The sequence below is a fragment of the Chaetodon trifascialis genome, chromosome 16 (genome assembly GCF_039877785.1).
Source record: "Chaetodon trifascialis isolate fChaTrf1 chromosome 16, fChaTrf1.hap1, whole genome shotgun sequence".
Lineage (NCBI taxonomy): Eukaryota > Metazoa > Chordata > Actinopteri > Chaetodontiformes > Chaetodontidae > Chaetodon > Chaetodon trifascialis.
The window spans coordinates 19,069,445-19,096,640 of record NC_092071.1 but is presented as its reverse complement, the minus strand read 5'-3'; the positions used below and the strand labels follow the sequence as shown (position 1 = coordinate 19,096,640).

The following is a 27,196-nucleotide window of genomic DNA, read 5'->3' as shown; positions in this document are numbered from 1 at the left end:
ACATCAACTGTCTCAATTATTTCAATCCATTTTATGAGGGGAGGAAAAAAGACAAGACCACTCCTTTATCACATTTACTCCCACTTTAATTGACCACATTGTAAAAATCCAAAGCGCTCTTAAATGAACGCTACTTTCTTTTGACTGCTCCGTGGCGAATAACACTCCTGACATCAGACTGGACGTTTTGACACCAGCTCCCTCTGATCCCAGATGAGACATTTCATTATGACAAAATAAAAAAAAAAAAAAAGAATCATCCACAAAAAAAAGAAAGAAATCTCTTGGATGCAATTTTCTTCCCCCAAACAAAAGTATAAAAAGTATTCTTTTCCCACTCATCTGCAGACCACAGGGGAAGGTGTTCAGTGCTTTGCGCTAAAAGGCTGTTTTCACTGCTTTCGGAAGGTTTTATGTCCTTGAAAGACCCCGGTTGTCCAGATCTTTCACCTAAAGGATGAAACACAAGACTTGGTTAGAAATGTCTTAAATGAAATTGACCCTTTGTTGTTCCAATTACCCTCAATCTGTCACATCTACAAAACTTTGATTTCTCCAAATGAAGTGTTACAGAAGATCTGATACAATATTTCAAACAACAGGGTAAAGAAAAAGCCAGTCATTTCACCTTGTATATCCTAACCAGCCAGTGCTCTGTTGTGTAGGCCTCCTCCAACACATCCAGCTCAAAGTCTTTGTTACCAATCTCGGCGTTCCTCACTCGGTCATAACCAGGTGGGCGCTCTGCAGGGGAGATCATTAAGATGTTACGACAGAGCAGAAGGCTGTAGTTCAAAAAGGAAGACCAGCGAGCAGGTTAGGCGTGACGACAGGCGGGCTGTGGAGTTACTCACTGGCCTCTGTGTAGACCTGGCCGAAGCGGTAGTAGCACATCTTGTACATGAGACAGTTGAGCAGGACGGGTGAGCCCTCGCGGTCCACTCTGAACTCTCCAGTGGGAGTATAGTAGTCGTGCTCCTTGATGTGTTTGCCCGTGTCTGTGCTTCCCCCAATACGGACCATCCACAGAAACTTATTGATGTCTGTGATGCAGACAGATACATTAGAGAAGTGGTGCTAAAAATGCCTTCTACAATACTGTGTCTTGTGTTTGGCTTCACTTTTCTGTAATATTCATGGACAAAGGCACTCAATAACACAGGAACAGTTTGATGAACTGGCAATGCAGTTACTTCATGCAGTGAATGTGTGAGCTAAATACTTGCTAGTGCAGCAAATTCAATGAAATACAACTCCAAAAATGTTAAAAATACCTGTTTGACAGCTTAATACTCAGTCAACTTAAGAATGAGGGGGAGGCATACCAAACAGTAGTTTTCTCTATTAAACTATTCAGCGTAGAAGAGTTATTACAACTGCAATTACACATGAGGGTGTGTGGAAACATTCAAACAGCCAACCTTAACCTTAGCAAAGAGACTATTAAAACCAAGCCTATTACATCCAACTGCGTAAAACGCCGGTCTGTAGTGGGAATGTGTCTGTTGATGTGCATGTTTAAGTCGAGCAGCCACGCCGACTCTCTGATCTACTGATAGTTGGTACGCACCATCTGAAGAATAGCCCGTCAGTCCCCCAAAGATGACCAGGACATAACTGACGTCCAGCTCCCTCATAATCTCATAGGCCCTCTCTTCTGTGGATGCCATGGCCTACAGAACAAACAACAGCCCAGTCAACAAGCAGCACTTAATAAACATGATCACCCCCAAGGTTACCCAGCTCACCTGTCCAACTCTGGAGATGTGTGTGTTATTCCACGTGTTGTTGTCCACTAGAATGGTTCGATTCGCCATGGCCGTTATCTGATAACCATAATCCCACCATGACATGACCTTGGCATCCTGGAAACACAAAATAAAACTCCAGAAACTGTGCAGAAGCTTGGTAAACTAATGAGTAAATAACAATCAGCCTATGATTCACTTCATTCAAAATCCTAGTTGAAAAGTCTTCAGTGATTTAATTATTCTTTATTTCTTTGGGTATAACTGACCTCAGGGGTGTTGTGGCGGAGCCAGTAGTAGGCCTCTCTGAAGTCATCAAAAATGATGCGGCTACCATCACCTCCACGGGCCGACAAGACAATTGAGGGAGAGGAGTAGGCTTCGCTGGTCACCCAGGTAGAGTGGAAGGTGTATGTAATGAGGAAGAAGGCCATAACTAGAATCATCCCACTGGCGACCTGTAAGAACATGCAGCACAGGATGTCATCAGATTTTAATCTCCTGTCTGTGGGACCACCAGTGTGCTTTTATTCTGAAAACTGAAATAAAAGAGGATTTCAGAAAAACTCTTGGCTTATTTATTTTTCAAGGGACATATATACTTTGAATTATCAACTCCTGACTTCGAACCGTGGCCCAGTGTTGTTGGCCATCTCATCATGATATGTATAGCTGGAACCTAGTAAAAAAATAAATTAAAAAAAAAAAAAAAAGGTCGAGGTAACAGAACTGAACGTAGCTTCAGGGTCTGAAATGTGAAGCCAATGCAGAAGTGCCTTAAAGCTGCATTCTTTCAAATGGCCAACAGTTGGTGACTTACTGGTTGCAAAAAGAAGTCTGATTGTATAGAAGAGGTCTATGAGAGAATGACCCTACTCAGGGCTTTCCACAAGAATATGGAGAAGCCAGTCTGAAGGGAAAAATAACCAGCTAGGGGGGTCTGAGGGCACTCTTGTTCAAAGAAAATAAACAAGGGGGGCATGTTTTTAATCCCATGTCATACCTAGCATATGTATTGGTGTTAAATTATTACCCAACATGAGTTTGCCTAATTGGTCAAAGGCAAAAAAATACAACAGTATTCAAGACATTTCAAACAGTAAATTACAGTGTGAGGCTGAAGCATAGCCTACATTTTCCTCAAATGAGCCAGGCCTGTTTTAGTGTGTTTTACAGATGGCTCTGCTGTAATAACAAAATAGATAAGATCAAATCAAACCACAGGACCGTCCTGCTGTGAGGCGACAATGCCAGCCCACTGTGCTGTGAAGCCGAGGCAGGTGGCGGTAAAACGCTCATGAATAGTGAATCACAATTTCTTGATCAAACAATTTTCTAACAATCAAAACTTAAATATAGGAAAGTAACCGGCTGGACTTAAATGAGTCAACAGCTGTTTGGCCAGCTGGTGGCACTTACAGAGAGCTCTACCTCTGCCTACTCCTCACTTTGTTTATTACCTCAGTAAACTATTTCCTAATGAGTTTATAGTCTAAATCGCCAGCTTCAAGTCTTCTTCAATACAGCAGGATGTTCATTTTCTAAATGATGGTCCCATTTAGCATGAAACAGACAGTAAAGCTGGGTGCGCTTTAGAGTGTGGCTAGCTTGTGATTAACAAGTCTCTTCCATCTAAGTTGTGCTTGGGTTCTGGTTCCACCCCTCACTCCTCCCCAGCTCCATGGGCATCCAAATATGGGCACCTCTGGCTCCAAACAAACAAGATGGCAATGGCCATAATGCCAGCAGTCCACAATCAGTGGTGATGTCAGGGTAGCTATGTCCGCTTCTATTATACAGTCTATTATTGCAATACTGTTATTATCATGCTTCCTGCCAGTAGTGGGTTAAAATGATGAGGGTTAACCAGTTTGAATCTAATGTTGTTTCAGGTCAAAGTGTTGACATAGTATACAAAATGTCAACAGACAGTAGATGGCACTACCCTCTAACAGCTACAACAGCACCCTGAACCAGTCTGTCAGACCTACCTCATTTTTGATGGGGTAGGTGGAGTCCTGCTGCTTCTTGCTCTTCTTGTCTGGCCGGCTGACATCCAAGTTCTTCATGTAAGTGGTTAGCACCTGGGACACACCGATGCCTGACAGGATGCACATGACTGGAGCCAGAACCAGCATCAGACGCACCTGAGGAGGCAACAAGGGAGCAGTACATTAACCCATGTGATGTATGGAGTATGTGCACGTTCACTTTTTAAATATGTTTTTCCATTTACTTCATTTATGTGTAATGGTGTGAAAGTGCCATCTACTGGTGACACTTGAAATGTGACAAACTCCAGAAGCAAACAAATCAACAGCTTCCTGGAAAGTCCTTTGAAATGTACGTCAAATGCTATACAGGACGTACCATGACAGCTGAGAAATACATGCTGGTGACACCATACATGATGATGAAGATCCTGGCATCCGACAGGTTGTTGAAACAGTAGTAAAGACCAACTATAAGAAAAGGGAAGGTAACGGTCAGTCAAAAACTCAGCAAGCTTACAATGAGCTGTGTGTTTCTTTGCATGGAGGACAGAGTGATGCCATAGTATAAATCTCTTGTTACTCTGTGTGTTTCTGCTGAGTGTACACTCGCCTGGGAACATGAAGACAAGCAGCTGGAGGTCAAAGTAGTACGAGGACCAGGTTGTGGGCTGGTGCTCAGAGACAGAGGCGATGATGGGAATGTTGTTTTTGGCATAGGAGGGGTCCAGCAGGGAGTAGAAACGACCAGTCCATGGAGAGATCTTACCTGGGGGACACATACATTTGGTCAGTCATGGTCCAAAGCAAAAGAACGTCAAGGTGAAGGAAGGCTTTTTCCAGTATATCTACTGGTGCACCTAGTCCCTCTTACCAGTCAGCATGAGGACAGCGCCCACAGACAGCAGGATGAAGCCCACCAGAGAGATGACACTCTTGAACAGCACCTCAAATTGCTGGGCATTGAGTTTGCTGCGCAGGTAGTCCACGAAGGCATGAATCTGGCACAAGCCAAACATACCGAAGGCTGCCATGTGCTCTGATGACTGCACCGGCTAGTATGTGAGAGAGGAGAGACAGGGAGTGAAAAAGAGTGAAACCTCTTTTCCCGATCACAAGACACTGACTTTTGTATCTTTTTTGGACTAGATGATATTTTGACAATGATAATTCAGGCAAGTTTTTTTCTTTTCTTTTCTGGACACTTCTCTGTCCTGTAACCCATCAGAGCAACTCATATGACATAATACGGTTCATTTTCATCTTACCTGGAAGCCAACAAAAGAGATCTGCATGGAGAGGATGGTGCCCAGGCAGTAAACTGTGCAGTAAGCCACATAGATGCGATGAGAGAATCGGCCTGTGAGCATCAGAACCAGGACGTGGAGGGGGATAAGGTTGATCAGGAACACGTAGCCACCCCAGGAGGAAACCTAGACACACACAAACATCTTATCAGGACCTCTGTAAACTCTGAATTAATTCTGTAAAACATGTACTTTGTTAGATCTCCTCACCATGTAGAAGTATGCCAGTGCGCATATGGACGACCAGTACACTGACCCCGTTTTGACAGCCTTAATCCACATGTAATATGTCAACAGCATGCAGAAGATGGCGATACCTGAGTAAGACAGCACAGAGGGATTTCACTCACAATCTTTTAGTGATATTCTCTTTAAATAACATTGTTATGCACGTCAGATGTGTACCTTCATTATCATAGGAGCCAGCAACAGAACGAGATATGTAACCAGGCACCACTGCAATCATGGCAGCAGCCAGGAGCCCAGCACCTGCATCCTACACAGACGAAAAACTATTTAGTGGTAAAAGGGTGTACATTTATATTTGTTGAAATCATCACATCAATCAAACTCATGCACATACTTCTAAGGAGGCACTCCACTGAAATGTTTACATGTCAAAAGGATGACTAGTCAACCTGTGAAATCGCTTGTACAATGTCTTCTGTGGCTCTGAAAGGAGCATTATGTCTGAGAAAGTAACTCTGATGATGTCATCAGGGTTATCTCAGATAATCTCAGATAATCTCAGATTGGTTTTGAGACTCAAGACATATTTAAACAGAAGAAGTGTTTGAAGGAGTCTTTTACCAGGCAGACTAACTAAAGACATGACTGAATTACATTACACTAATTGTAGGGATCAGTGTTTTTGGAGCTCAACCCATATTATACAACACTCGAATTTCTCCGTTATGGGATCAATAAAGGGTTATCTTATCATGTACAAGGGATAAAAATGAGGGATCTCTCTGCCTCTGCTGTTTAGATGTGGATGATTTTTTTCTGACCCTTATGAGTCCCTTAATGTAATTAAAGTGCAAAGTTTAATTGCTGGAGTGTCCCTTAAAAGGAAAAACAGGTTTACGTTTTATTAAGAGTTTATAACCTTACATATCATAGCTGGTTGTGTATCCTATACATGTGTTTTACCTTCAACTCCTTAGTGAAGTGGTAGGTCACTATGGCAGTGAAGGAGGAGAACAGGGGAGCCAGGAAGACACAGACATTACGGATGTCAATGGTGATGTGGAAAAAGTGTAAGACGTGGTACAGGACGGCAGAGGTGATCATCAGTCCTAGTGAGAGAGAAGAGAGGGAGACAAGACGAGATGTGTTCAAGTATGTTTTGTATTAGTGCCAATAAAGGCAGTCTGTGTACGTGAAGTACATTGACTTTTCTCTTCTGAACCTTAGACAACACCTGAACTGCTCTACTTGGAAATTAAAACAACTCGGAACAAAATTTATCAGCCCTCAGTCATCTACTTGTGCTGCCCTCCAGTCATTTTTTCTGAACCCTACCTGGATAAATGGTGCCACCAATGATCCTCCCCAGAGGATACCATGCCCTGTCGTCAAACCAGTTATGAAACTTATAAAATCCTTCTTCTGCCAGGAAGCGGGTCGTACGGTAGTTGAAGTACCTGACGAATGAGATGAAAGTGAAGCTGAGACACTAGTTTATGGAGGAAAAACTATGAACAACGCTTGGAAATAACCTTGACAGAAGAAGCACTTACGGATCAAACTCATGGATGACACTTTCAAACCTCAAGACGGAAAAGAGTCTGGTGGAGAATGCTGGAGAGAAGGAAGAGCACATGTATCAATGCGTTACATTTGTTTTTAGCATTACGGAGGCGAAGCTGCTGAGCGGAGAAAAAAAAAAAGAGGACTCACAGAGGACAGCAGCCATAGACAGGATGAGCAGCTTCAGCAGCGTGTCCTGTTTCTCATAGGACAAACGCAGGAAGCCCAGCTTGGTCATGTTGGCGAGGTTAGGGACAGCTCACCGTACTACCTGATGGGAGGAAGACAAACAAAGTGAGACTCAGAGGTACAGAGGAGGACTGTGGAGAAAAGCCCTTAATGACCTAACATAAGTTTTTTTTGGGGGGGGGGGGGGGATACTGAACAAGAATCCTGCAAAATAAGAAAATCTTTTCAAGAACACGTTGGAAGCAAGCCAGACACTAAAAGAAAAAAAAAAAAAATCAAAGTCTTCCAACTGTTAAGAGTCGACCTCCATGTCCAGCCCAACCAGATAAGGCCACGCAGTAAGATGTGGCCTCAGGAACCAGGAAGCACCCACGATGGAAAACTTCTGCAGGGATTCGTGCCCGTCTCCGTCAGAGTTTGCACGTTTTTCCAAACCCAGAACACAAACCATGAAGCTCAACAGAGCTCTAATTAATGCTAACTTTCAAGGTACTACTATCAGAGCGAGTACTGACATTACTATCATTGTGAGCACTGACAGTTAACCAACCCAGTGCAAGGATATGAACATCAGCTAATATGAGTGAACTCGCTATTATCACGCATCATATGCATATTTAAAATGAATGCAAGCATTGTTACAGATTAGACAGAATCTTGTAGCTAGTCAGCATCAGGCCGGCTAGTATTGATGCTGCTTCCATCCAGTTAAAAGTGTGTGAGTAGCTAGCGAGGCTAACCTGCTAGCTGCTGTATAATGAACAGCGCCTCTATTCTGAATTATTTTGAAAACATCACAGACTTCTTCACAAATGGCAAAACGACGAAGTCCCAAAATAAAAATTGGTGCTCCTAAATGAGCTAACAGGTCTAATATTTGATGTTCATTAAGACTTACCCGCTCCGCTCCTGTTACTCATACACTATTCACAGACAACCTTCACCGTGAACTAATCCCGCCCCAACCACGCCATGGGGCACGTTTATTGGTTAAAATTCAGTCAACGGCAATCTCACATAAATCTGATTGGTTCTTGTGCTTTCAATCAAATTTGTTTCCCTTCCTTGCCGCTGTAGTGTAGTGACGTGTCCTTAGTTAGGAAAGGCAACATGTCGCCCCCTACTGGTGCAAAACTCTCAAGACAAGTCAATCATTTATAACCAAGAGAACAGTATACTGAAGGTATGTATGGGGATATAAAGTACGCTGTCTTAACCGTTTTCATTCAGGACACCTGTTTAATGCTCCTCAACATACAAGACTTCCTTGAGTGGATTGCACACCCACAATATCTACTTCTTTTAACCCTGCTCTATCATTGTATTGGGGGGCATACATTTATTTGAAATCAGGGATGACTATACAACAACTTTCCACATCCACTCCACTCTTCGATTGAAACATGAGTCTGTGCTTTTGTGTTTTAAAAGCTTCTCTATGCTGTGAGGTCTCAAACCAACTCTACTTGATCAACACCGTGCAGCAAAACCCTGAACACAGCGATGAAAAATATTGAATACTGACCAATTTTATTGAAATTAGACATTACTTTTACAAAACCTCACTCACATATATCAGTCTGCACAAACACTACGCTCTTCTTACAATAATTGCACACTGTTTCAAAATCACAGCCCTCCCCATGGCCATGAGCTCTGATGTGTGAGAGAAAGGTTGGTGACTGGGTCGCTGCATGGTGGTGGGCCTCTGGTTGGACATTCAGGATTTACAGCATTAACATCATATACACAGCACAAAAAACAAACAGCCAGTGATCTGTTTTTGCTTCTGCTCTCTGGGGCAAACGAGGATGATCACCCATTGAATTGAGATATAAAGACTTGAACTACGTGACTCCTTCCTTTATTACAGAGCTTAGCATTGCAGTGGGTGACGTGAAATAAATAAAACAGATGCAGCAGTTTGGCAGTGTCATCTCACCTATCACCTACTAAATTCACACAGACTGAAAATGCTTAGGCCGCTTTTCCTTTGCTGGTGTCAGCTCGTGATTTGCAACATGTACATTTCATCAGACAGTGGAGTGAGATTTTAATGTGGGGTGAGACACCAAGAAAACCTTTAGTCAATACACAACAAGAGTGACTTTGTTATTTCTTTTCCATTACTTAAGGTCACTAAACCTTTTTATAGCAGCTCTGGAACTGATTTGTATATTTTACTAAAAACAAAGCTCTTACAGGATAAAAAAACCTCCCTTTTTAACTGTACAAGGTTATTCCTGGAACTGTTTGGAAGCCATCATTTGACAGAGACACATATCCATGTGCAAGAAAGCATTCAATCTGTGAGGAAGGAATGGAACTTGCAACATCAAGAAAACATGTAGAGTAGGTAAAACACGACATGTGCATTGCTTCTGAACACAAACAATCCCCTTCAAAGTTAAAAAAATCCTTCTTTAGTCACACGTTTGCTCAAACATTAAAACTACATGATTTCTTGTGCTGTAATTTATTAAAGGGGAGTCACTCAAATGGCACATTATACAAAAAAAAGACAGAAAGTTCACAAAAGAAAACAAGTGAAGAGCTGAGTACATAATGTGTTTTGAGTGTGAGGCAAAGGGCAGTCGATTTTTGTGTCACACTGAAAACTTGTTTGGTGGGTGCTGCAATCGAAGAAGCAAAGGGCCAGAGATTAGATAAAAACATGTAAACCCTTTGAGCTAAACCATTTATCATCTTCAGTAAGGGAAATCACATCGAGTGAAGCCATCATCCACTGCTTTCCTCTCTCCTTCAAGCGGCTCCATCACTGGCTGGGCAGAGGTCTCTGGCGGGTCGGGGAGGTGTGGGGGGACGACAGCCTCTCTGAGGAGGTGGATGACGTCAGGGAGGACTGCAGGTGGACAGTCTTGTGGAAAAGCTTGTTGCTGATCAGCACAACCAACGAGAAGAGACGCAGCTGGAAGTGGCTGAAAGAGTGGAAGAGACAAATGTGAGCAGCGACTCGTGTGTCACAAAAAAACTTTTTAAGAAACGTGGTCGTCTTCATTTCAGACTCACTACAGCTTTGTTGGCGTCTTGGCCTCATTCGCGCTGATGATGAATAGAGGGAAGAGGATGGAGAACAAGCAGCCACTGTGTAGAAAAGAAAAAACAAAAACAAAGCATACAGTAAATGCAGTGAATGAGAACTCAGCCCACAGAGACCATGAGGTCTGTCTTCTGTACATGATGACACATATTTTCATGGATTTCAGGACTATTTTCAGGCAGAAAAAACTTTTTGTCTTGAGACAGGATGTGACTCTGGAGGATGTTAGTGATTCTTTTTTAGTTATTTAGTTACTTTATTCTTAGGTATTTTTGTTCTGTTTTTTACAATCCCACAGGTCATAAATTGACATTTCATTAACATTTGAGCATAGGTTATTTTGTTACATATGCTGTTACCAGTTTCAGGAAAAGTCTGCCTCTTTCACCATTTGGTTTTCTTACTAAAGGCACAGACACACAACAAAAACACCACAACTGATTTCTTCTTAGAAGTCTTACCTAATGATGTATGAGGAGGGCAGGGCAGTCAGCAGAGCCATGGGCAAACCAAAGCCAAAGTAGTACGGCCAGTTTCTCTCGATATTAGACAGCCGCTGGTGCATCTCAATGCCTGAAACAAACATTAGCAGTTCTGAGCTCTCCAGTCAGTCCAGATCATTTATTTTAGGAGAAGAATGTAATGCGAGCATCTCACCATGATTGAACCAGCGATACTCAAAGCAGTACAAGGAGTAGAGTAGAGACATGTGGAGGAGGCTAACCATCTGTCCAATGGCATCAATGGGGAAGAGACTAACAATCATACCCTAAAAAAAAATACACAACACAATTATATTCAACGAGGAGAGAAATTGAGAGATTACTGCAGATCAGACTGTAGTTCAAAAAAAACGTCCTCATAGGTAACAACAGACCTTTTTAAAAGTTTATGAAACTGAAAACTAGAGTCACCACCTCACGACTGTATGCCTCCACCAACCAGTTTATGTCTGTCCAGACTCATATGTGCAGTGAAGACTCTGAAGGAATTCAATAAAAGGCCTCTTTTTTACTGAAATGGAAGTTACCTCTATAGTGACTTATGATGCCATTGAATAATTTCTAGTGAGAAACATGCTGTCTTCACTTAGAGACGATTTTTCCAGAGGAGTACAAAGGACTGACAGAGAGCTTCATCACATGGTGCAACGACAATCACCTGAAGCTCAACATCAGCAGAACCAGTCAGCTTGCGGTGGACTACAATGACTCAAATATGGATGCTGGTGCAAAGAAGCTACAACCTGTAAAACGTGGATGCTTCACACACATCTTCAACTTGGCAGTACAGAACATCTGTACAATCAGCACAGCTTCACCAGTCAAGATTAGTGTCACCAATTCAGTATCTGATCGATTGTGAAATATGGTCACAATGCCCCTTTCTGTTCTTGAGTTATGGTGCTGAATAATGGACAAAAAGTCACATAATCAGTTTATCCTATGAGACATTCGTGTGGAATTTTTTCATAATAAGCACATGAATTTTTGAGTTATGGCAAAATATGTGTTTTGTGTGGTCACAGTGACCTTTGACCACCAAAGTGTTATCAGTCCATTCTTGAACAGACATTTGTGTGAAATTTTGTCATGGTTAACGTATTAATTCTGGATGGGACGGGCATGGGGATTGATAAAATTGAATCAGTTAATCCTTGAGTCCAAGTGAACACTTGTGCCAGATTTGAAGAGATTCCCTGAAAGTGTTCACTAGAATGGGACGGACATAGGACAGGCAACCTGAAAACATAATGCCTCCAGCCACGGCTGTCGCTGGCATGGAAGCGTAAAAACAGCTCCATAAAGTGTGACACAAAAGGCTTTTTTTTACATTTTGTACAATCTCTGAATTGACTCAAGAGTCTAATGCCACATTTCCACTAGCGCGGCTCGACTCAACTCTACCCGGTTGTTTTGTGTTTCCATTAGTACCTGGTACCCGATACTATTTTTAGTACCTGCTCTGGCGAGGTTCCAAGCGAGTAGAAGCGATACTATATGTGTGACGTCAACAGCCTGTCGGCCACTGATTGGCCGGAGAGTGTCGTCACTGGTCTGCGATGTCCAACACCGGGAAACAATCCCACCCCCTCCATTGTAACGCCGGACAACAGCAACCGCTGACTTTATTCTTTATTCTCACTCGAGGGAAATGGCTGCTCGTAAAATATCACCGTGGTCCGTCGACGAGGTCCAGACTTTTCTGGGTTTGTGTGTGACAAAAAGCCACAAACCGAGCAGCAAATACAACATCGCCTCGATGTCCTCCATTGTTTGTCGGCTCTGTTTGCGTTGCGTACACATTGACGTCATGGCAGTTTCGCGCAGCCGTGGTATGACGACCCCGCCTACGTTGAGGAGGTACAATGAATTACTCAATAGTAATGGAAACTCAACCAAACCAAGTAGAGTAGAGTAGAACCGAGTCGAGTAGAGCTGGAACTGTGTAATGGAAATGCGCCATAACAGTTAAAGTGCTTGCCTGATGCCTACTGGACATGCTGAAAGCGGCCATAGTGGATGACCAAACTCGTTGTGCAAAGTGCAGTTTGGCATCTTTGCACGTGGTTTAAAGATGGCACGGCTTTGTGACTGAGATACAGGAGTTCTGAGTATATTCGCTACAGTGTCATTTTAGAGTACTGATACAGAGAAACACAGACAGGAACATTATTTTTAAATGAAGAAAACCAAAACTTAAGGGTCTGTAAAAATGTACCTGAATGAGGAAGAGTGCCTGGAGGAGAAGGTTAAAGAGCATGTCAGCGATGATCTTACTGACGCTGGGGAACGGCTGCGCTTTACATCCAGACACTTCAAATGCTAGGTCAGCTATGTCCTGTAACAGAGAATAAAACACTCACATCTGTCTGCGTCTGTGTAATCAAAGAGCAGCAGAGCAACACCAAGATTTAGAAGACAATTTCTTTCTTTTCTTTGTGATGGCAATATGAGATGACAAGAGGAAACTTTGTTTCTGTGTAATGAAATGACTTCAATAACTGGATTTTAATAGCTCCTGTATTTAGTACTACGATGTCCTGACCTTCTCACATAAAAGCGCTAAGAAAAGTCCTGAATAGTTTTCCTAAAACTTGCTTCAGGCAACAAGTTAGAATTTGACGCTAATTCAATCACTTCTGTGTATGCTGTTGTGAGCATGCAGATGCTCCATAATGAAAGCCCTCCAGTGATGCCTCATGGGTGAAAGCTTGTTTTCATCAGCAGCTTCATCAGGCTTTTACAGCTGAAGTCACAGGAGTCCGGTTGAGTGGTGTGACTTCACTTCAACTCACTACTGAATAAAAAGTAATCTGTATCTACAGGCTGACAGACTGTGTAATGAGATCTATGTGTAGATTTTAAAAAGGCCACCAGTTCTGTCATCAGATCACTACAGCCTAACAAAGCTGGGCCTAACCTGGAACCAGATGGCGTTGACGATCTTGCTGAGGACGAAGAGAGGGAGAACCCAAAGAGCGCTGAAAACGGAGGTCAGGATGAACTCTAACCAGGACCACACACTGCCATGGAGGGAGGGGTCACCTGGAGCAAAAACAGCTTGTTGACTGCTTCCTACCATAAATCAGAGAACCTGGCCCAGATTCATTAGCAGCCATACATACCGATGATTTTTGCTGTGAGAGTCTGCAGCAGAGGGATAAACACCCGGTAGAAGAGAAACAGACTGAGCTGGAGGGAGAAAATGCTCCCGTTACTCTTCAACTCATGCTTCCTTGCACAAAATGGTTTTCAAAATCTGGTATTTGGCTGGATATTTAAAGGATCAACGTCAAAAAATACACAATCAGACAGAACATGGATGTATGAGAGCTGGTTATCTGAGAGACCACTACTTAAACTGACATCAGCAAGAAGGACTTCCCAAAATTGTCCCGGAGCTAAAAGATGAGTTTGGGACAACACGTGGCTAAAAAGCAGCCATCCAGAAGCATTACTGTCATGGAAAGTCAAAACTTGCAGCTGTAAAGTGTAGGTGGTGTGTGAGTGATCTTACCCAGAACACTCCTCCATTCCAGGCACAGCACTGAAAAATCCTGCTGGCTACTTTGGGTTCACTGAGAGAGAAAAGAAATAATGACAACATATGCCATTGGTGAAAAATAAAAGACAGTTTGGTTTCACTTTAAATTTACTTTTCTTACTTAACCAGTCAGACAAACTCATGGATGCTATTAACATGTCTGTGTTTGCAGAGTGAAAGTTTGGAACAGGAGCAGCTCCTTTTAAAAGACGGGATATTAGAGCCGCAGAGATCAACATGTTATTTACTAATTTCTAAAGTTATTTTCATTATTAAGAGTGTCATGTGAATACAGAACAATTTGCAACCACTTCTTGGTCAACTGAGCCAAGAGCTGCATTGCATGCTGACATGACTTCAGCTCTAACTAAGGAAAACCTAAGCATCTCTGTTCTTAAGGTGAATATAGCCATCTGCTTGGTGGAGCGTGTGGGAAATGCACAGCATAGGGGGTGCACAGGAGGTTCAACCAAGAGGATCATGTCAGGAGGCGTTCCATTCCCAGCTTTTTCAGAATAGCAATAAAGCAGACTCATAAAAATATCTGTGAGCATATCTGAACATCAGCAGTATTGCCAGTGAAACATGCAGCTTTTTGTCTGGCCTACTTGTCCGGTTTGCGCTCCTCACTCTGTGCCCGTCTCTGTGCCAGGGCCCCACTGGCCCTTCTCCTCCGCTGCTCTTCCCTTTTCTGCTGGATGCGGGCGTCCAGCTTGGAGATTGTCCCAATCCCCAATATGGAGTCCTTGATCCCCTGGAGAACCCAGAGCAAGAATACACATAAGGCGTTTGTTTCAAACTGTAATGGAGCTTTGAAATGTCTCAGTAAATGCTTCTTGAACACAAGAATTAGACTTGAACACAAGAATTATACAGGTATTTGAAGGCATGAAGGCAAGGCAGAAAAGAAAAAACACCAGCTATGTTACGCCATCATATCAGAGGTGAATAATGGAGGCTGGATGACATCCAAATTTGAATCAAGCTGACTGACCTATTATTGATCAAGAGCTATTATATACTGTTAGATGGATGGCGTGGAGCCCGGAGGTGTTCAGTATTAAATACATTATTGTGAAATAAATAATAACATGAACAAGTTGTGTAAAATATATGAACAAAACAATAAATTGTGAAAATATTTAGGAAATTATTAAAATTCAAAAAAGTTCCAAATGATGAAATGTTATTTCATCTTCTTTATTTCCATAATAACAGACTTTAATAGGACAGCCTTTTTATTTGGCAAGAGACATTATTATTTCAAAATGGCATTTTTTCTAAAATCTGTTTTTATTTCATTATGGCATTTTCCACAATGAAGCTTTTTTCCTGCCACTTTTTAGATCACAGTGACCCTTTTTATTTGATAAAGTCTCTGTCACCAGGTTTACCCAGCTAGCTGCTACAAGCTAGAGCAACAACAATGCTGAAGTTATTCTGAACTAACCAACTAGAGGCTGCTGCTGGAAATAAACATTGCATACAGACACAAAGACTAACATCTCCTCTTATTTACTTTAGATTATTCCAGAGACAAACATTATCTTTGGAGTACAGCCAGCTCACAATCAAGCTGATGATACAAAATGAGAAACTTCAAGGTAATAAACAGAAAATGAAGTTCAACCATGCTCAGAACAAAAGTACACAAAAACAGCTCACAGTGGGTGACTGCATTATGCTGAAAGGTGTCTGTAATATTTTGTCATCCTCTTTTACATACAGTCCCGATTGCAAAAAAAGTTGCTGTGTAAAAAGTAAATAAAAACAGAATGCAAAGATTTGCATTCTGAATGTTTTTTTTTTTTTGGCTTATATTCAGTTGAATACAGTACAAAGACAACATATTTCATGTTCAAATGGATAAACTTTATTGATTTTGTGGAAGTATACACTCATCCTGAATTTGATGTCTGTGTTCCAGAGAACGCTGATGCATGTTTGACTGTGTTACATCACGTTGTTTTGGGAACTGAGGATACTTGAAATACGACTTTAGTTGCTCAGCAGTTTGTTGTGTTCTGTGCTTCATGATGTGCCACACATTTTCAATGGCGGACAGTTCTGGGCTGCAGGCAGGCCAGTCTCGTACGCACACTCTTTTACTACAAAGCCACGCTGCTGTAACGCATCCAGAATGTGGCTTGGCTTTAGCCTGGTGGCATAAGCAGAGATGTCCCTTTCAACATTAATGGTGCCTTCACAGATGTGCATGTTACCCCTGCATGGGCACTAACACACTCTATACCATCACAGGTGCTGGCTTTGAACTTTGCACTGGTAACAGTCTGGATGGTCATTTTTTTGTGAGCTGTTCCTGACTAGAGGTGAACTTCGCTCCATCCTTGCTTGTGAACGACTGAGCCTTTCCAGGATGCCCCTTTCATACACAATCATGATCCTATCACCTGTTACCAATCAACCTGTTTACCTGTGGAATGTTCTGTGTACTGTTTTCAGTTGAATATGGGTTGAAAAAGATTTGCAACATTTCACACAGCATCCTAACACCTTTCAATGTAAGTGTACCTAATGAAGTTGCCAGTGAGATTATGTCTCTGCCATTTCAAAATAAGGCAGAATGCGTGCATTAGTTTGAAAGCATGGATTCGCTTCACCGTCAATGAACTACACCCTCGTGCCTTGTGTTATAGCTTTTGTGTGAGTACTGTGTGCGCGTGTCTGCTGACCGTCGCAACATTGCGGAGGAACGCCCTGACGCTGTCTGTCATCTCTGGACCAGCTGCAGATCCATCAACTGCAGAAGGAGGGGGGGGTGGTGACCTGGTGGTCAGCTCTCATGGCAGGGAGGGGCTCACCCAGTAACCTGCCACAACCCAAAAACCAAGGAAACAAAGTGATTACAAGAGCTAGCAGGTGGGAGTCCTTCTAGAAATTTACAATAATGTAGTCGGTGGAAACCAGTTCTGTAATGAATTTGCAATATAACATTGACTTCGTCTACCCAATTTTCTCACCCATGTCAGCCCTGTTCAGCAACATTAGTAGAACTGAGCATATTCATAACTTTAGTGCTTTAGATCTTGGCATTTATGAATCTGCCAGTTTTTCATGTGTATATATATCTATACCTCAAACTTTCCTGCAAGACATCGCTGTTATTTGACTTCAAAAACAATGACAGTTAACACAAACATGGCAAAAACTTCTGGCCTTGAGGCTGTTCAATAACAAACAGCTATTTAGCACTTTTTCCAGGCTTTGGAATGTAATTATCATATTAATTAAATTTGGTAGCCATTTTGTGCAGATTCACATCTGATCTAACTTTGTTTAAAGAGAAAAAAAACCCACCTCGTTCATCCACCACATTTGATAAAAAATGTTATGCTAATTTTGTGATTTCTCTCTAAAATGTTTGTATTTGTATTAATAGCAGGTCTTTCCTTTGTAATGTTACTGGAAACGATACTGGGAGATATATGTGTGGTCATTTAACATTCAGTAAGTGTGATGTCGTTACACGAAAAAGAAAACAGGACACAAACTGCGGGTGGGTCTACCAGGATCTGATGTCGGCAACTTCGCCTATTAACCTATTAAGTGAAACTGAAATTAGGAAAACCAACGCCAGTGTTCAATTATGCTTCTATTGTCCGACTTCTTTAAAACAAACCAATGAATTTGCACGTATGGTCACGTTTACTGCAAACATCACAAGTTATTCTCAAATGACCGAGTCTCTGTCAATAACATAACTTTAGTAACAGGGTGACAATGAAACGTAGATTCAGGCAGCGTCTTTCAGTGATTCTGTTTGTGTAAGTTCACGGTAGCAGGCTGACTCAGTGGGTTAGCTCATATAGGTGATAGCGTAGCGTTAGTGAGGGTAAACTGGCTCTGTCTGGCCTGCAGAAAACTCTGAACAGTTTCATGCGTGGAGACCCTCATTGTGTAGCTAGTGTGGTCAGCATGATACCTCTGGTCTCACAATCTTTGACTTTCGTTGGTTTGTTTGGTGCTCTGTTAGCTTGTCTGTCTGTGTAGCTAGCTAGCTAGAACTATTAACGCTCAACAACTAATTTAACTGTTGTGTATTTCGTCAAGTCAACATCTCAACACGCGTGTTAAGTCGGAGACAGAGCACACAGTGACCCGCCGGATCTTCCTTACCTCATGCGACAGGCTCAGGGTTATATTAACTTCGTTAATTCTTTCTTTTACCCCCTTAATGTGACAACAACACCAAACAGACACCACCAGAACCCTGGGCCGTGGAAAACATATTGCGCAAGCTCCGACTGCTAAGGATCATGGGAAGTGTAGTTTCTTGTAGGATGAAGTGCGAGGAGCATCCCTTTTGATGGCTTCAAATTAAAAATGTTGACTGTTCAAGTTTGTTTTAATAAATCAATATTTTAAAATTGTATTTTTTTGTTGTTGTTTGTTTGTTTGTTTGTTTTTTCAGCAAAGAACAGTGATACAGACACATCGGCACACCCTGAGGTGTGAGAGATTTCCATGGCTGTGTACGGACACTCCCACGAGGCGGTAAATTGCTCACGCCAGCGTCATGCGCTCATCTGTTCTCAGATGTTGTAAACTGAACTGGATTACTGCCTATGTCACTGGAAGGCATCTCACATCCTATCGATGGTTGTCTGGAGGATAAGAAATGCGCACAAAAAGAAGTATGCACTTATCTGCCTGTGCATTGTTGGCTTCATCCTGTACAGATATCTCGGGTAAGTTCATTTCTTAGTGTTAGTTTTCATTATGTTTCCGTTAGAGGTACTTTGAGGCTACCTGTAACTAATGTAGTAGTTTATTACTTTGTTATTATAAACTGTCACAGACACATTACTGTATGACGTCATTTTTTATACCATGATATTAGATACAGCTTCTTAGTGAACCAGTTATCGAAGTATCACTTTAATTCATTGAAGACTTTTTTTTTTTGCTGGAAAGAATGAAGATCGACTTTAACTACAGCATTAAGAATGTTATGGGAAACTGTAGAGTGAAAAAAGTTGACATAACATTTTAAAAGGTTAATATGAAGTGCTAAATCTCATCTGCTGAAGTCTTGTCTCTAAGCATCTCGCTACTTCTTTATGGTTGTGTTTGCCAATACAAGACGTCTGCAAATTCCTATCAAGCATGTCATGCGATCTATTCAAGCACAATAGTCTATGTGCTGTATTATGGGAGTGTGACACAAATAAGCGGCAGTTCCTCTTCCAGGACACCAGCAGGGGGATGGAGAATGAGCAGGAAGGTGGGCCTGAGTGCCAACTCGTCTCAGTTCACCCTGGAGGGACAGCCCTTCCACATCCTCGGGGGATCCATCCACTACTTCCGTGTGCCCAGGGCCTACTGGAGGGACCGCCTGATGAAAATGAAGGCCTGTGGCATCAACACCCTCACTACGTAGGGAAATATATACACCATACACCATAGTAGGTTGTATTTTGTTTCTCAATACTGGCCACTGGTTGAATGTTAACAGAGAACATCCTGGATCCTTGCAGGTACGTGCCATGGAGTCTGCACCAGCCAGAGAGAGGGCTTTTCAACTTCTACTCACAGCTGGATTTAGAGTAAGAAGCAGTGTCACTCTTCCCTGACCTGAATATAAAAACTCGCTTATGTTTAATCACCGTGCAGTTTGTTGCTTATGGGAGAGGAGTCCATGCTCTCATTAAAGCAAACACGCAGCTTAAAAATGTCCATAAAAAATGAAAACGCTTGCGCCACCTATTTAGTTGTTCCAACTATATGAACCGCTCTCGTGTTAAGAATACACTCCTTTTCTCCTCATCATTTAAGTCCCAGTGAGACTGAGAGGCCCCGTCGGACAACAGCGGCATCTCCCCAACAACAGCAACTTAACAAGCAATTAACAACACAGCAGTGATGGGTGAAGAGGGATGTGACGCCTTAGCCTGTTGTTGTTTTTGTTGTTGCCAAGCTGATTTCACACTCCTCACACAACGAAATATTGGGTATCATGGGAGGCCTAAACTTGTTTTTTGTGATAGTAAATTCTTATTGATTGTCTTCCTATCTGGGTTTCAGAGCTTATATCCATCTTGCTGCTGAACTGGGGTTGTGGGTGATTTTACGTCCAGGGCCCTACATTTCCTCTGAGCTGGACTTAGGAGGACTGCCAAGGTAGTACTAGTATTCTTTGCATATTACAATTTAAGGAAAAATATGTAGTTTTGCTAATAGAAATCCCAATTTTCTTTGAATGTATGAAAATAGGATGTAGATTTATACCCAAAGCCTGTCCAATGATTTGTTCAACAAGCTGACTAGTTAATGCTCCTGAATAAATGAATTGAGTGAAGTCTGGGTGAAAAAGTCTTGCCGTAAGAGAAGACTTGCCCAGTGTGTCAAGTTTTGTCCACTATGTTACATTTACTGTGCTTCCATTGTTCTTGAGCTCTGACTCTTCTGTCTCTTTGCAGCTGGCTCCTCAGCGATGGTAACATGAGACTGAGGACAACATACCCAGGCTTTACTCAGGCTGTCAATACTTTTTTTGACAAACTTATACCAAAAGTGGTTCCACTACAGGTTATTTTTTCATCACTAAAACTGGAAAGTTTGTCTCCAGTTCATTTAAGTTGTATTCTTTAAAATTTGTTTATGTTTTTCAGTTCAAGAAAGGGGGCCCCATTATTGCAGTGCAGGTCGAAAACGAGTATGGATCCTTTGCAAAGGATGACAGTTACATGCTTTTCATTAAAGAGGTGATGTGATATGCTTGTTTATTAAAATGTCACCTTTACCCTGTATTAAAACACACATGCACAAATCGAGATTGATTTTAATAGAATGGATCAATCTGATGATGTTTGTAACTTCTGTTGTGACATTCTGTTTTATTTAAAGGCTTTACAGTCCAGAGGAATAAGTGAGCTCTTGCTCACATCAGACAGCCACAACACATTAAAGTCAGGGGGTGTAGATGGAGGTACAGTACATTAATGCACGCGCTCGCACACACACATGTTGTGTTTTTATCACTTGTGGGGACATTACATAGACTTACATTCATTTCCTGGAGCCTTACCCTAACCCTAACCATAACCACTATTTGCCTATTCCTAAGCCTGTACCTAACCTAGCCTTACCTAAACCGTAACCCTATCCTCAGTCTTCACCATAAAATTTACTGACTTACTGACTTAAGGGGTCCTGCATTTCGTCCCCATAAGGCAGGTGAGTCCCCACAATGTGACTGTGTAAACAGATTTTTGTCCCCACAACATGATAAATACCAGGTCACACATACAGCTTGCTTTGTGATTTTATATCTTGCAGCAATCAGATCAGTGAAGCTACAGAAGTTAAATCAGAGAAACATCCAGGATCTGAATACTATCCAGGTGTGTATCTCATCTTTGCACATCATTTCACTGTCTGTCACTGTGGGTTCATGCAATCCTATGGGATTTTTTCTGTGTTGTTTGTCAGCCCAACAGCCCCACCCTGGTGATGGACTACTGGACTGGCTGGTATGATGTATGGGGTGATGTCCACCATGTGCTTCCCCCAGAGGGTAAGGATGCTTCTCCTTGTTGTTGGTGGCTTTACAGATGAAAAAGGGACCTTTCTATCAATACTTTTATTCTTTATTAGCCTGGGCCATCCCAGGACTGAGTGTAGGCTCATACTGTGCAATTCAGCCCAAGATAAAGACAAATCTTGGATTAAACAGCATTTTGTATTTTGTTTTAAGCCATTTTTGGCACAAAAAACTCTGTTGTTTGCTTAAAAAATACTGGTATCAGTCTTGATAAACACACATTGATAAAGCGGAGTCAAAATATTTTATCTCAAGTCACATTTATGCGATAAACAAATTCTCCATGGTGCGTTTTCTGTTTATCTTCCTACCGCTTTGTTTTTTGCATAAGGAACACCAGCTAGATGCAAACAATGTAATGCAAATGTGCATGTGAAGGTCAGAACAGTCTGTTTTGTTTTGTTTTTTTAAAGAGGTGAGCAGAGGGTCAAAGAGGTTTCTGTGACTTGACTTGCTGCAGGGACTTCTACGTTTTTAAGTCAGTTTGTGTACAGTCAACATGTTACACTTCTTGTCAGATATGGTGTCCACCGTGAGAGAAATTCTGAGGCGAGGCATGTCTGTCAACCTCTACATGTTCCATGGAGGCTCCACTTTTGGCTTCATGAGTGGAGCACTCGCTGATCCTTCCTACAAAGCGTTGGTCCCCAGCTATGGTTGGTTCCTCTGTGTCACCTGCTCTATCATAAACAAACTAGCCATGTCACAGATGCAAATTTACAAAGATTTTATTCTAATGAGGCAATGCAGTGTCACGGCTGGAGAATATGTTCATTGCTGTCTACAGAACAGCACTGACCTGAACAACCAGCAGGTGGCAGCACATGATAGTTAATCTATGTCACATTGCCATGTTTGACAGATTATGACGCTCCCTTGTCTGAAGCTGGGGAGTACACTCCAAAGTACCATCTCCTTAGGGATTTACTTTCTCGCCACAGCAGTAAGTTAAACACATAGTTAAAATGAGAATCAAGTTAGTGAATGCTTGACCGACCTCTTTGCCTGATCTTGTGTTTGACCTGTCTGTACAGGAGGAGACAGTTTCCCTGACATGCCAGCCCTGCATTACAGGGAGGCTTATGAAGCAGCTATCATGTACCAACACTTGTCCTTATGGGATGCTTTGAGCTTCACTGAGGGAGTATGTTTTATGTAAGATTATTTGTTGCTGATATGTGTAATGATTTTTTATTTCTTTTTTTTTTTTTTTTTTTTTTTTACTTTTCAGTCAAGGAGGTCAGTTCATTTCATGTTTAAACTTTTCTGCAGCCATTTAAGTCAGCAAAGCCAGTAAACATGGAGAATCTACCTGTGAACAACAGGAACGGCCAGTCCTATGGATACACACTGTATGAGACTACCATCACCAGTGGAGGATTATTGAAGTCTGGAGACAACGTCAGAGACCGTGCCCGAGTGAGTCATGATGGCCCATCATTCTGACCTTAAGCAGTATGGATGTGGCTTCCTTTTATTAACCTATTCCAGTCATTATGTTTCTTGATATGTATGTTGTCACTGAAGCTGAACTTAAAGGAAAAGTTTGACATTTTTGGAAATAATGCTTTCTTGCTGCGAGTTAATCAAAAACAAGAAAATCAATACAACTGTGCACAGAATATGAAGCTAGCTTGGCTCTGTCCAAAAGGGAATAAATGTGCCTGCCAGCAGCTTGTTAGCTTGCTAATTATACTATATCTTATGTGTTTAATCCGCACAAAAAAAAAAAAAGAAGATTTTTATGTGAGTTATGTTCCTGATAATTTCTTGGCTAGCTGCACTGATTTCCCGCAGACTACTTGTCAGCGTGAGACATCAGATATAAAACTGATAATTATTAGTGAGCAATAGAGGTGCTGGTGGTCAGGTCTTGTTTCCATCGGGCAAAATCAGACTGGCTGTTTCCTGGCTTTAGTTTCCAATTTAATTGACAAATATGAAAATGGTGTCAATCTTCTCATCTAACTCTCAGCAAGAAAGCAAATAAGTGTGTTTCCCAAAATGTTGAACTGTTCCTTTAATGTCAGTCACACAGTGGTCACCTAATGTTGTTGGTATACCCAAAGTATGACACATGAAAGTGGTGTAGAGGTGACGACTGTGGTGATAGTTGGCAAAGACATCTTTGAGATGTTTCTTTCAAGTGAAGCAGAATTTCTGTGTGATGTACTATGGTTTATTTGACAGTGATGTTTTTCTTCCTAGGTGTTTGTAGACAGAAGTTACATTGGCCTTTTCAAACACCGGAGCCAGGAGTTGGCAGTTCCTGATGGTAAGGTATGGCATCAAGTTGAACAATGAAGACAAATGTCCAATAAACATCATTCATAGTTAGATGTGATGGACGCTGAAGTGTTGGTTGTGTGGTAGTCAAAACGTGCAAAAGTCATACAAGCAATGACTCTCTACAGGGACGGCGTACCTTAAGTTTATTGGTGGAAAACTGTGGACGAGTTCATCAGGGGAGGGACCTTGACAAACAACATAAAGGTGATTGGCAGACAATATGCAGTTCATTGCTGTGCCTGCTATTAAATCACTCAAGCACTCAGTGGGTAGCGTTCAAGTCAATTTTGATTTGTATTCTTGCAGGCCTTGTGGGAGACATTTTATTAAACAATATTCCCTTGCGGGATTTTACAATATACAGCCTGGATATGAAACCCAGCTTTATTGATAGGTTTGTACCTTTATTGAATCTAAAGCATTGCATATCACTTTCATTTTGCTGTAATAGTGTGTTTGAAGTGGATGCCTTCTTTCAGTCTTTATCAGGCACCTTGGAAAACTCTCCCTGAAACTCCCAGCTTCCCTGGATTCTTCATGGGGAGGCTGTTTGTATACGGATATCCGAGTGACACATTTGTGAAGCTTCCAGTAAGAAATGAAACATAATTGATATGCTGTGTGCATGTTTGTGCATGTGTTCATATGAGAAGGAATTCATGCATACATTATGAAGCCGTTAAATTATCTCTGGGTCCACAGGGCTGGGAAAAAGGTGTTGTGTTTATCAATGGGCTGAATTTGGGCCGTTACTGGTCAATTGGCCCCCAGCAGACTCTCTACCTCCCCGGTCCCTTTCTCAACAGTGGAATCAACCAGGTATAGCTGTACACAAACCACCATTTGTTATGGGCATAGTTAGACATTTTTATAAATACTGTATGCTTATTTGCATTCTTGCTGCGATATAGATAGGAAGATCATATCTGTACACTCAGCTACTGTTAGCTTAACCTTGCATAAAGCCTGGGAATGGGGAAACAGCAGTGTTTGTACTAACAAAATTAAAGCACACCCATTAACATGTTATATGTCGTTTGTTTCGTGCTCATGCTCACTGCGACCAGCCAAGATAAAGTTTGGTACACGACTATCCCCCTCATCGTTAACTTCTTTTACTATTGGGCCGAGCCAGATGAGCTGTTCCCCCCTATTTCCAGTCTTGATGCTAAGCTAAGCCAAGTGGCTGCTGGCTTCATTTTTAATGTACAGACATGAGAGTGGTATCGATCTTCTCAACTCACTCTCGATAGGGAAAAGAAATAAGCACAGTCCCCAAAACAATTCTTTTAAAGGATTTTTCTTTGCATTATAATGGACTTGAAAGATTGAGTTTTTACAACAAGCCATCAAGTCTCAATGCTCTAACTCTCTCTTCTTTGTCTCTCACTTTTTCCTCTTGAAATGAATAAGGTCATTGTGTTCGAGGAGCAGGAGGGTGACTACAAGGTCCACTTTGAGGATATGCCTGATCTTGGCATGGCAGCAGACATCCAGTGACTGACATCACCGCCTCTCTGGGCTTTGTTTTTTTGTGTAAAAATGGGTCTTTTGACAAAGATTAACAAAGTGCTCATTACATCACTTTGAACCTTCAAATTTAGGGATATCAATGTTAATGTCATGGTCATTGTCTCATATAATACCTTAAAATCTACGTGCACATACACACAGACCGATGTCAACAACAGAGAGACATGTTTGCATGGGAGCAGTTTATAGCTATCTACATACAGTACTTTTAGTTACAGTAACTCTTTACACATAGAGTAGAATTACCAAGTATATCCTCTTACCCATGGGTTTCCAGTTAAAGAGTAATCATTTCTGTATGGGGATGGCAGTTATATTTGATATTGTTGTTATATTTGTATTGCTTGTGTGAATATTCTGCAGAATGCAGTTATTGAAGTAGATATATCTTATCCTGTAAAACAAAAAACAGGTTTATGGGGCAATCTGAGCAAATGAAACATAAGCAGCATTGTAGCAAAATCAGACCCTTATATTAAAGGTTTCAGATGCCTGTCACATTGATAAGTGACCAAACTTTAAACAGTCACAGAGTCTGAGAACATTTTTAAGCAGTGCCACTGCAAGTCAATGGAGTATGAAATCATCACTCGCAAGCCAGCCATCCATGGTGGGAATAATTAGATTGTGTAATACAGCTATTTGAAAGGATGCACATCCAATTTTTAGAGTAATGACCTCATATCCCATTGACTCTCGCAAGCATAGCTCACAACTAACCAGTCAATGGTACGTTACTCTGAAACAATAAATAATTCTGCTGAGAAACCCTCAGTTCATTCAATGAGGACTTAATGAGCTTATGAAGAAGCCTGTGAAGTCAGGTGTCTAGGAATAGCATATCTTCTCTTAAATACAGTACAGCACATCAGAATAAACAAGAGCCTGGAGTAAATAACAGTAAGAGAGGACATTGCTGTTACACTGAAGTAAATCATTGCTCCGTGTTGTTGTGAGCCGTGCGTGAGTGTGCTCATCATGTGCAGTGCGACAGCTAAGCATGTGTGAATGTGTGTTGAGGAGTAACAGGACTCCTAATTAGTGCTGGGTTCAGGGTGATATCTAAAAAGCTCAGTGTTTTACAGTACAAGTGGGGAGGGCTCAGATCCCCTCAGTGCAGTCTGTCAGTCAGTGCTGACTCACTTAAGACAAGGACCCCTTTTATTCCTCTGTGCAGCCCTGTGCCCGACAGCCAGCTTGCTTCAGAACAAAAGGGTCCAAGTTAATGCTAATTGGATGGTTGGCTGGTGTTGTCTGCGCTCAGAGGGCTCTTTATTGCTTGCCGTGCCATCTCTTCCTGCAGTTTAAATCGCGTAACATCCTTTGTCTCAGCTCTTCAAGGAGACCTCAGTGGACAAGCTCCTTTTGGCGTCTCCTACCAGTGTCTCGCATCAGCCAGTGCTCCGAGCAGAACAGGCCGGCTTGTTTTTGTGTAGTTGTGCTTTGATACTCTGTGGTCAGTTCACGCACATGGCTTGTGCTGCCTCCTGGGGTGGACAGGTGTGCCTCCTTTTCTAAGCTGTGATGAAGTACAGCTACTCTGCTGTGATAATATCTTTGACGCTGGCTATTGCTTTAAGGAGCTGTGAGGCTTACATGAATCCAAATAGAATCCCATGGAGAAATGGCTCCCCTGGAAAACAGACAAGGAAACAAGGTGCACGTTAGCAGTACTGTATTTGTCTTGCTATGTGAAACTTTGACCTGCTGGTGGC

At 41.9% G+C, this 27,196-nt stretch overlaps 4 protein-coding genes across 4 annotated transcripts in view; 1 reads left to right on the top strand and 3 right to left on the bottom strand.

Annotated features, from left to right (window-relative positions):
• Positions 1 to 64: 64 nt before the first annotated feature.
• Positions 65 to 7,942, bottom strand: stt3a (STT3 oligosaccharyltransferase complex catalytic subunit A). The gene is made up of 18 exons (XM_070982441.1): positions 7,886 to 7,942; positions 6,949 to 7,069; positions 6,789 to 6,849; positions 6,571 to 6,692; positions 6,199 to 6,344; positions 5,452 to 5,542; positions 5,257 to 5,363; positions 5,008 to 5,172; positions 4,614 to 4,794; positions 4,353 to 4,508; positions 4,119 to 4,210; positions 3,740 to 3,895; positions 2,018 to 2,206; positions 1,749 to 1,865; positions 1,571 to 1,673; positions 855 to 1,043; positions 629 to 744; positions 65 to 450 (listed from the first exon to the last, which is right to left on the bottom strand). The coding sequence occupies exons 2-18, from the start codon at positions 7,034 to 7,036 to the stop codon at positions 412 to 414; spliced, it is 2,118 nt and encodes a 705-aa protein (XP_070838542.1). The 5' UTR covers positions 7,037 to 7,069; positions 7,886 to 7,942; the 3' UTR covers positions 65 to 411.
• Positions 7,943 to 8,500: 558 nt separating this feature from the next.
• On the bottom strand, positions 8,501 to 18,351 carry ei24 (EI24 autophagy associated transmembrane protein). The gene is made up of 11 exons (XM_070983530.1): positions 18,233 to 18,351; positions 16,789 to 16,925; positions 14,704 to 14,849; positions 14,069 to 14,129; positions 13,677 to 13,743; positions 13,472 to 13,596; positions 12,770 to 12,889; positions 10,706 to 10,817; positions 10,510 to 10,621; positions 10,018 to 10,092; positions 8,501 to 9,926 (listed from the first exon to the last, which is right to left on the bottom strand). The coding sequence occupies exons 2-11, from the start codon at positions 16,828 to 16,830 to the stop codon at positions 9,764 to 9,766; spliced, it is 1,023 nt and encodes a 340-aa protein (XP_070839631.1). The 5' UTR covers positions 16,831 to 16,925; positions 18,233 to 18,351; the 3' UTR covers positions 8,501 to 9,763.
• A 361-nt stretch (positions 18,352 to 18,712) lies between these two features.
• Positions 18,713 to 25,650, top strand: LOC139344562 (beta-galactosidase-1-like protein 2). The gene is made up of 19 exons (XM_070982847.1): positions 18,713 to 18,804; positions 19,307 to 19,492; positions 19,594 to 19,662; positions 20,141 to 20,236; positions 20,536 to 20,644; positions 20,728 to 20,820; positions 20,963 to 21,044; positions 21,395 to 21,459; positions 21,548 to 21,632; positions 22,178 to 22,315; positions 22,522 to 22,602; positions 22,694 to 22,803; positions 22,932 to 23,078; positions 23,868 to 23,939; positions 24,074 to 24,152; positions 24,255 to 24,342; positions 24,428 to 24,539; positions 24,651 to 24,767; positions 25,362 to 25,650. The coding sequence occupies exons 1-19, from the start codon at positions 18,713 to 18,715 to the stop codon at positions 25,446 to 25,448; spliced, it is 1,908 nt and encodes a 635-aa protein (XP_070838948.1). The 3' UTR covers positions 25,449 to 25,650.
• Positions 24,067 to 27,196, bottom strand: part of b3gat1b (beta-1,3-glucuronyltransferase 1 (glucuronosyltransferase P) b) — a 24,246-nt gene continuing 21,116 nt past the window's right edge. The window contains exon 8 of the mRNA XM_070982848.1: positions 24,067 to 27,114. The gene's annotated coding sequence lies outside the window, so the exon portion shown is untranslated. The remainder of the gene's footprint in view (positions 27,115 to 27,196) is intronic.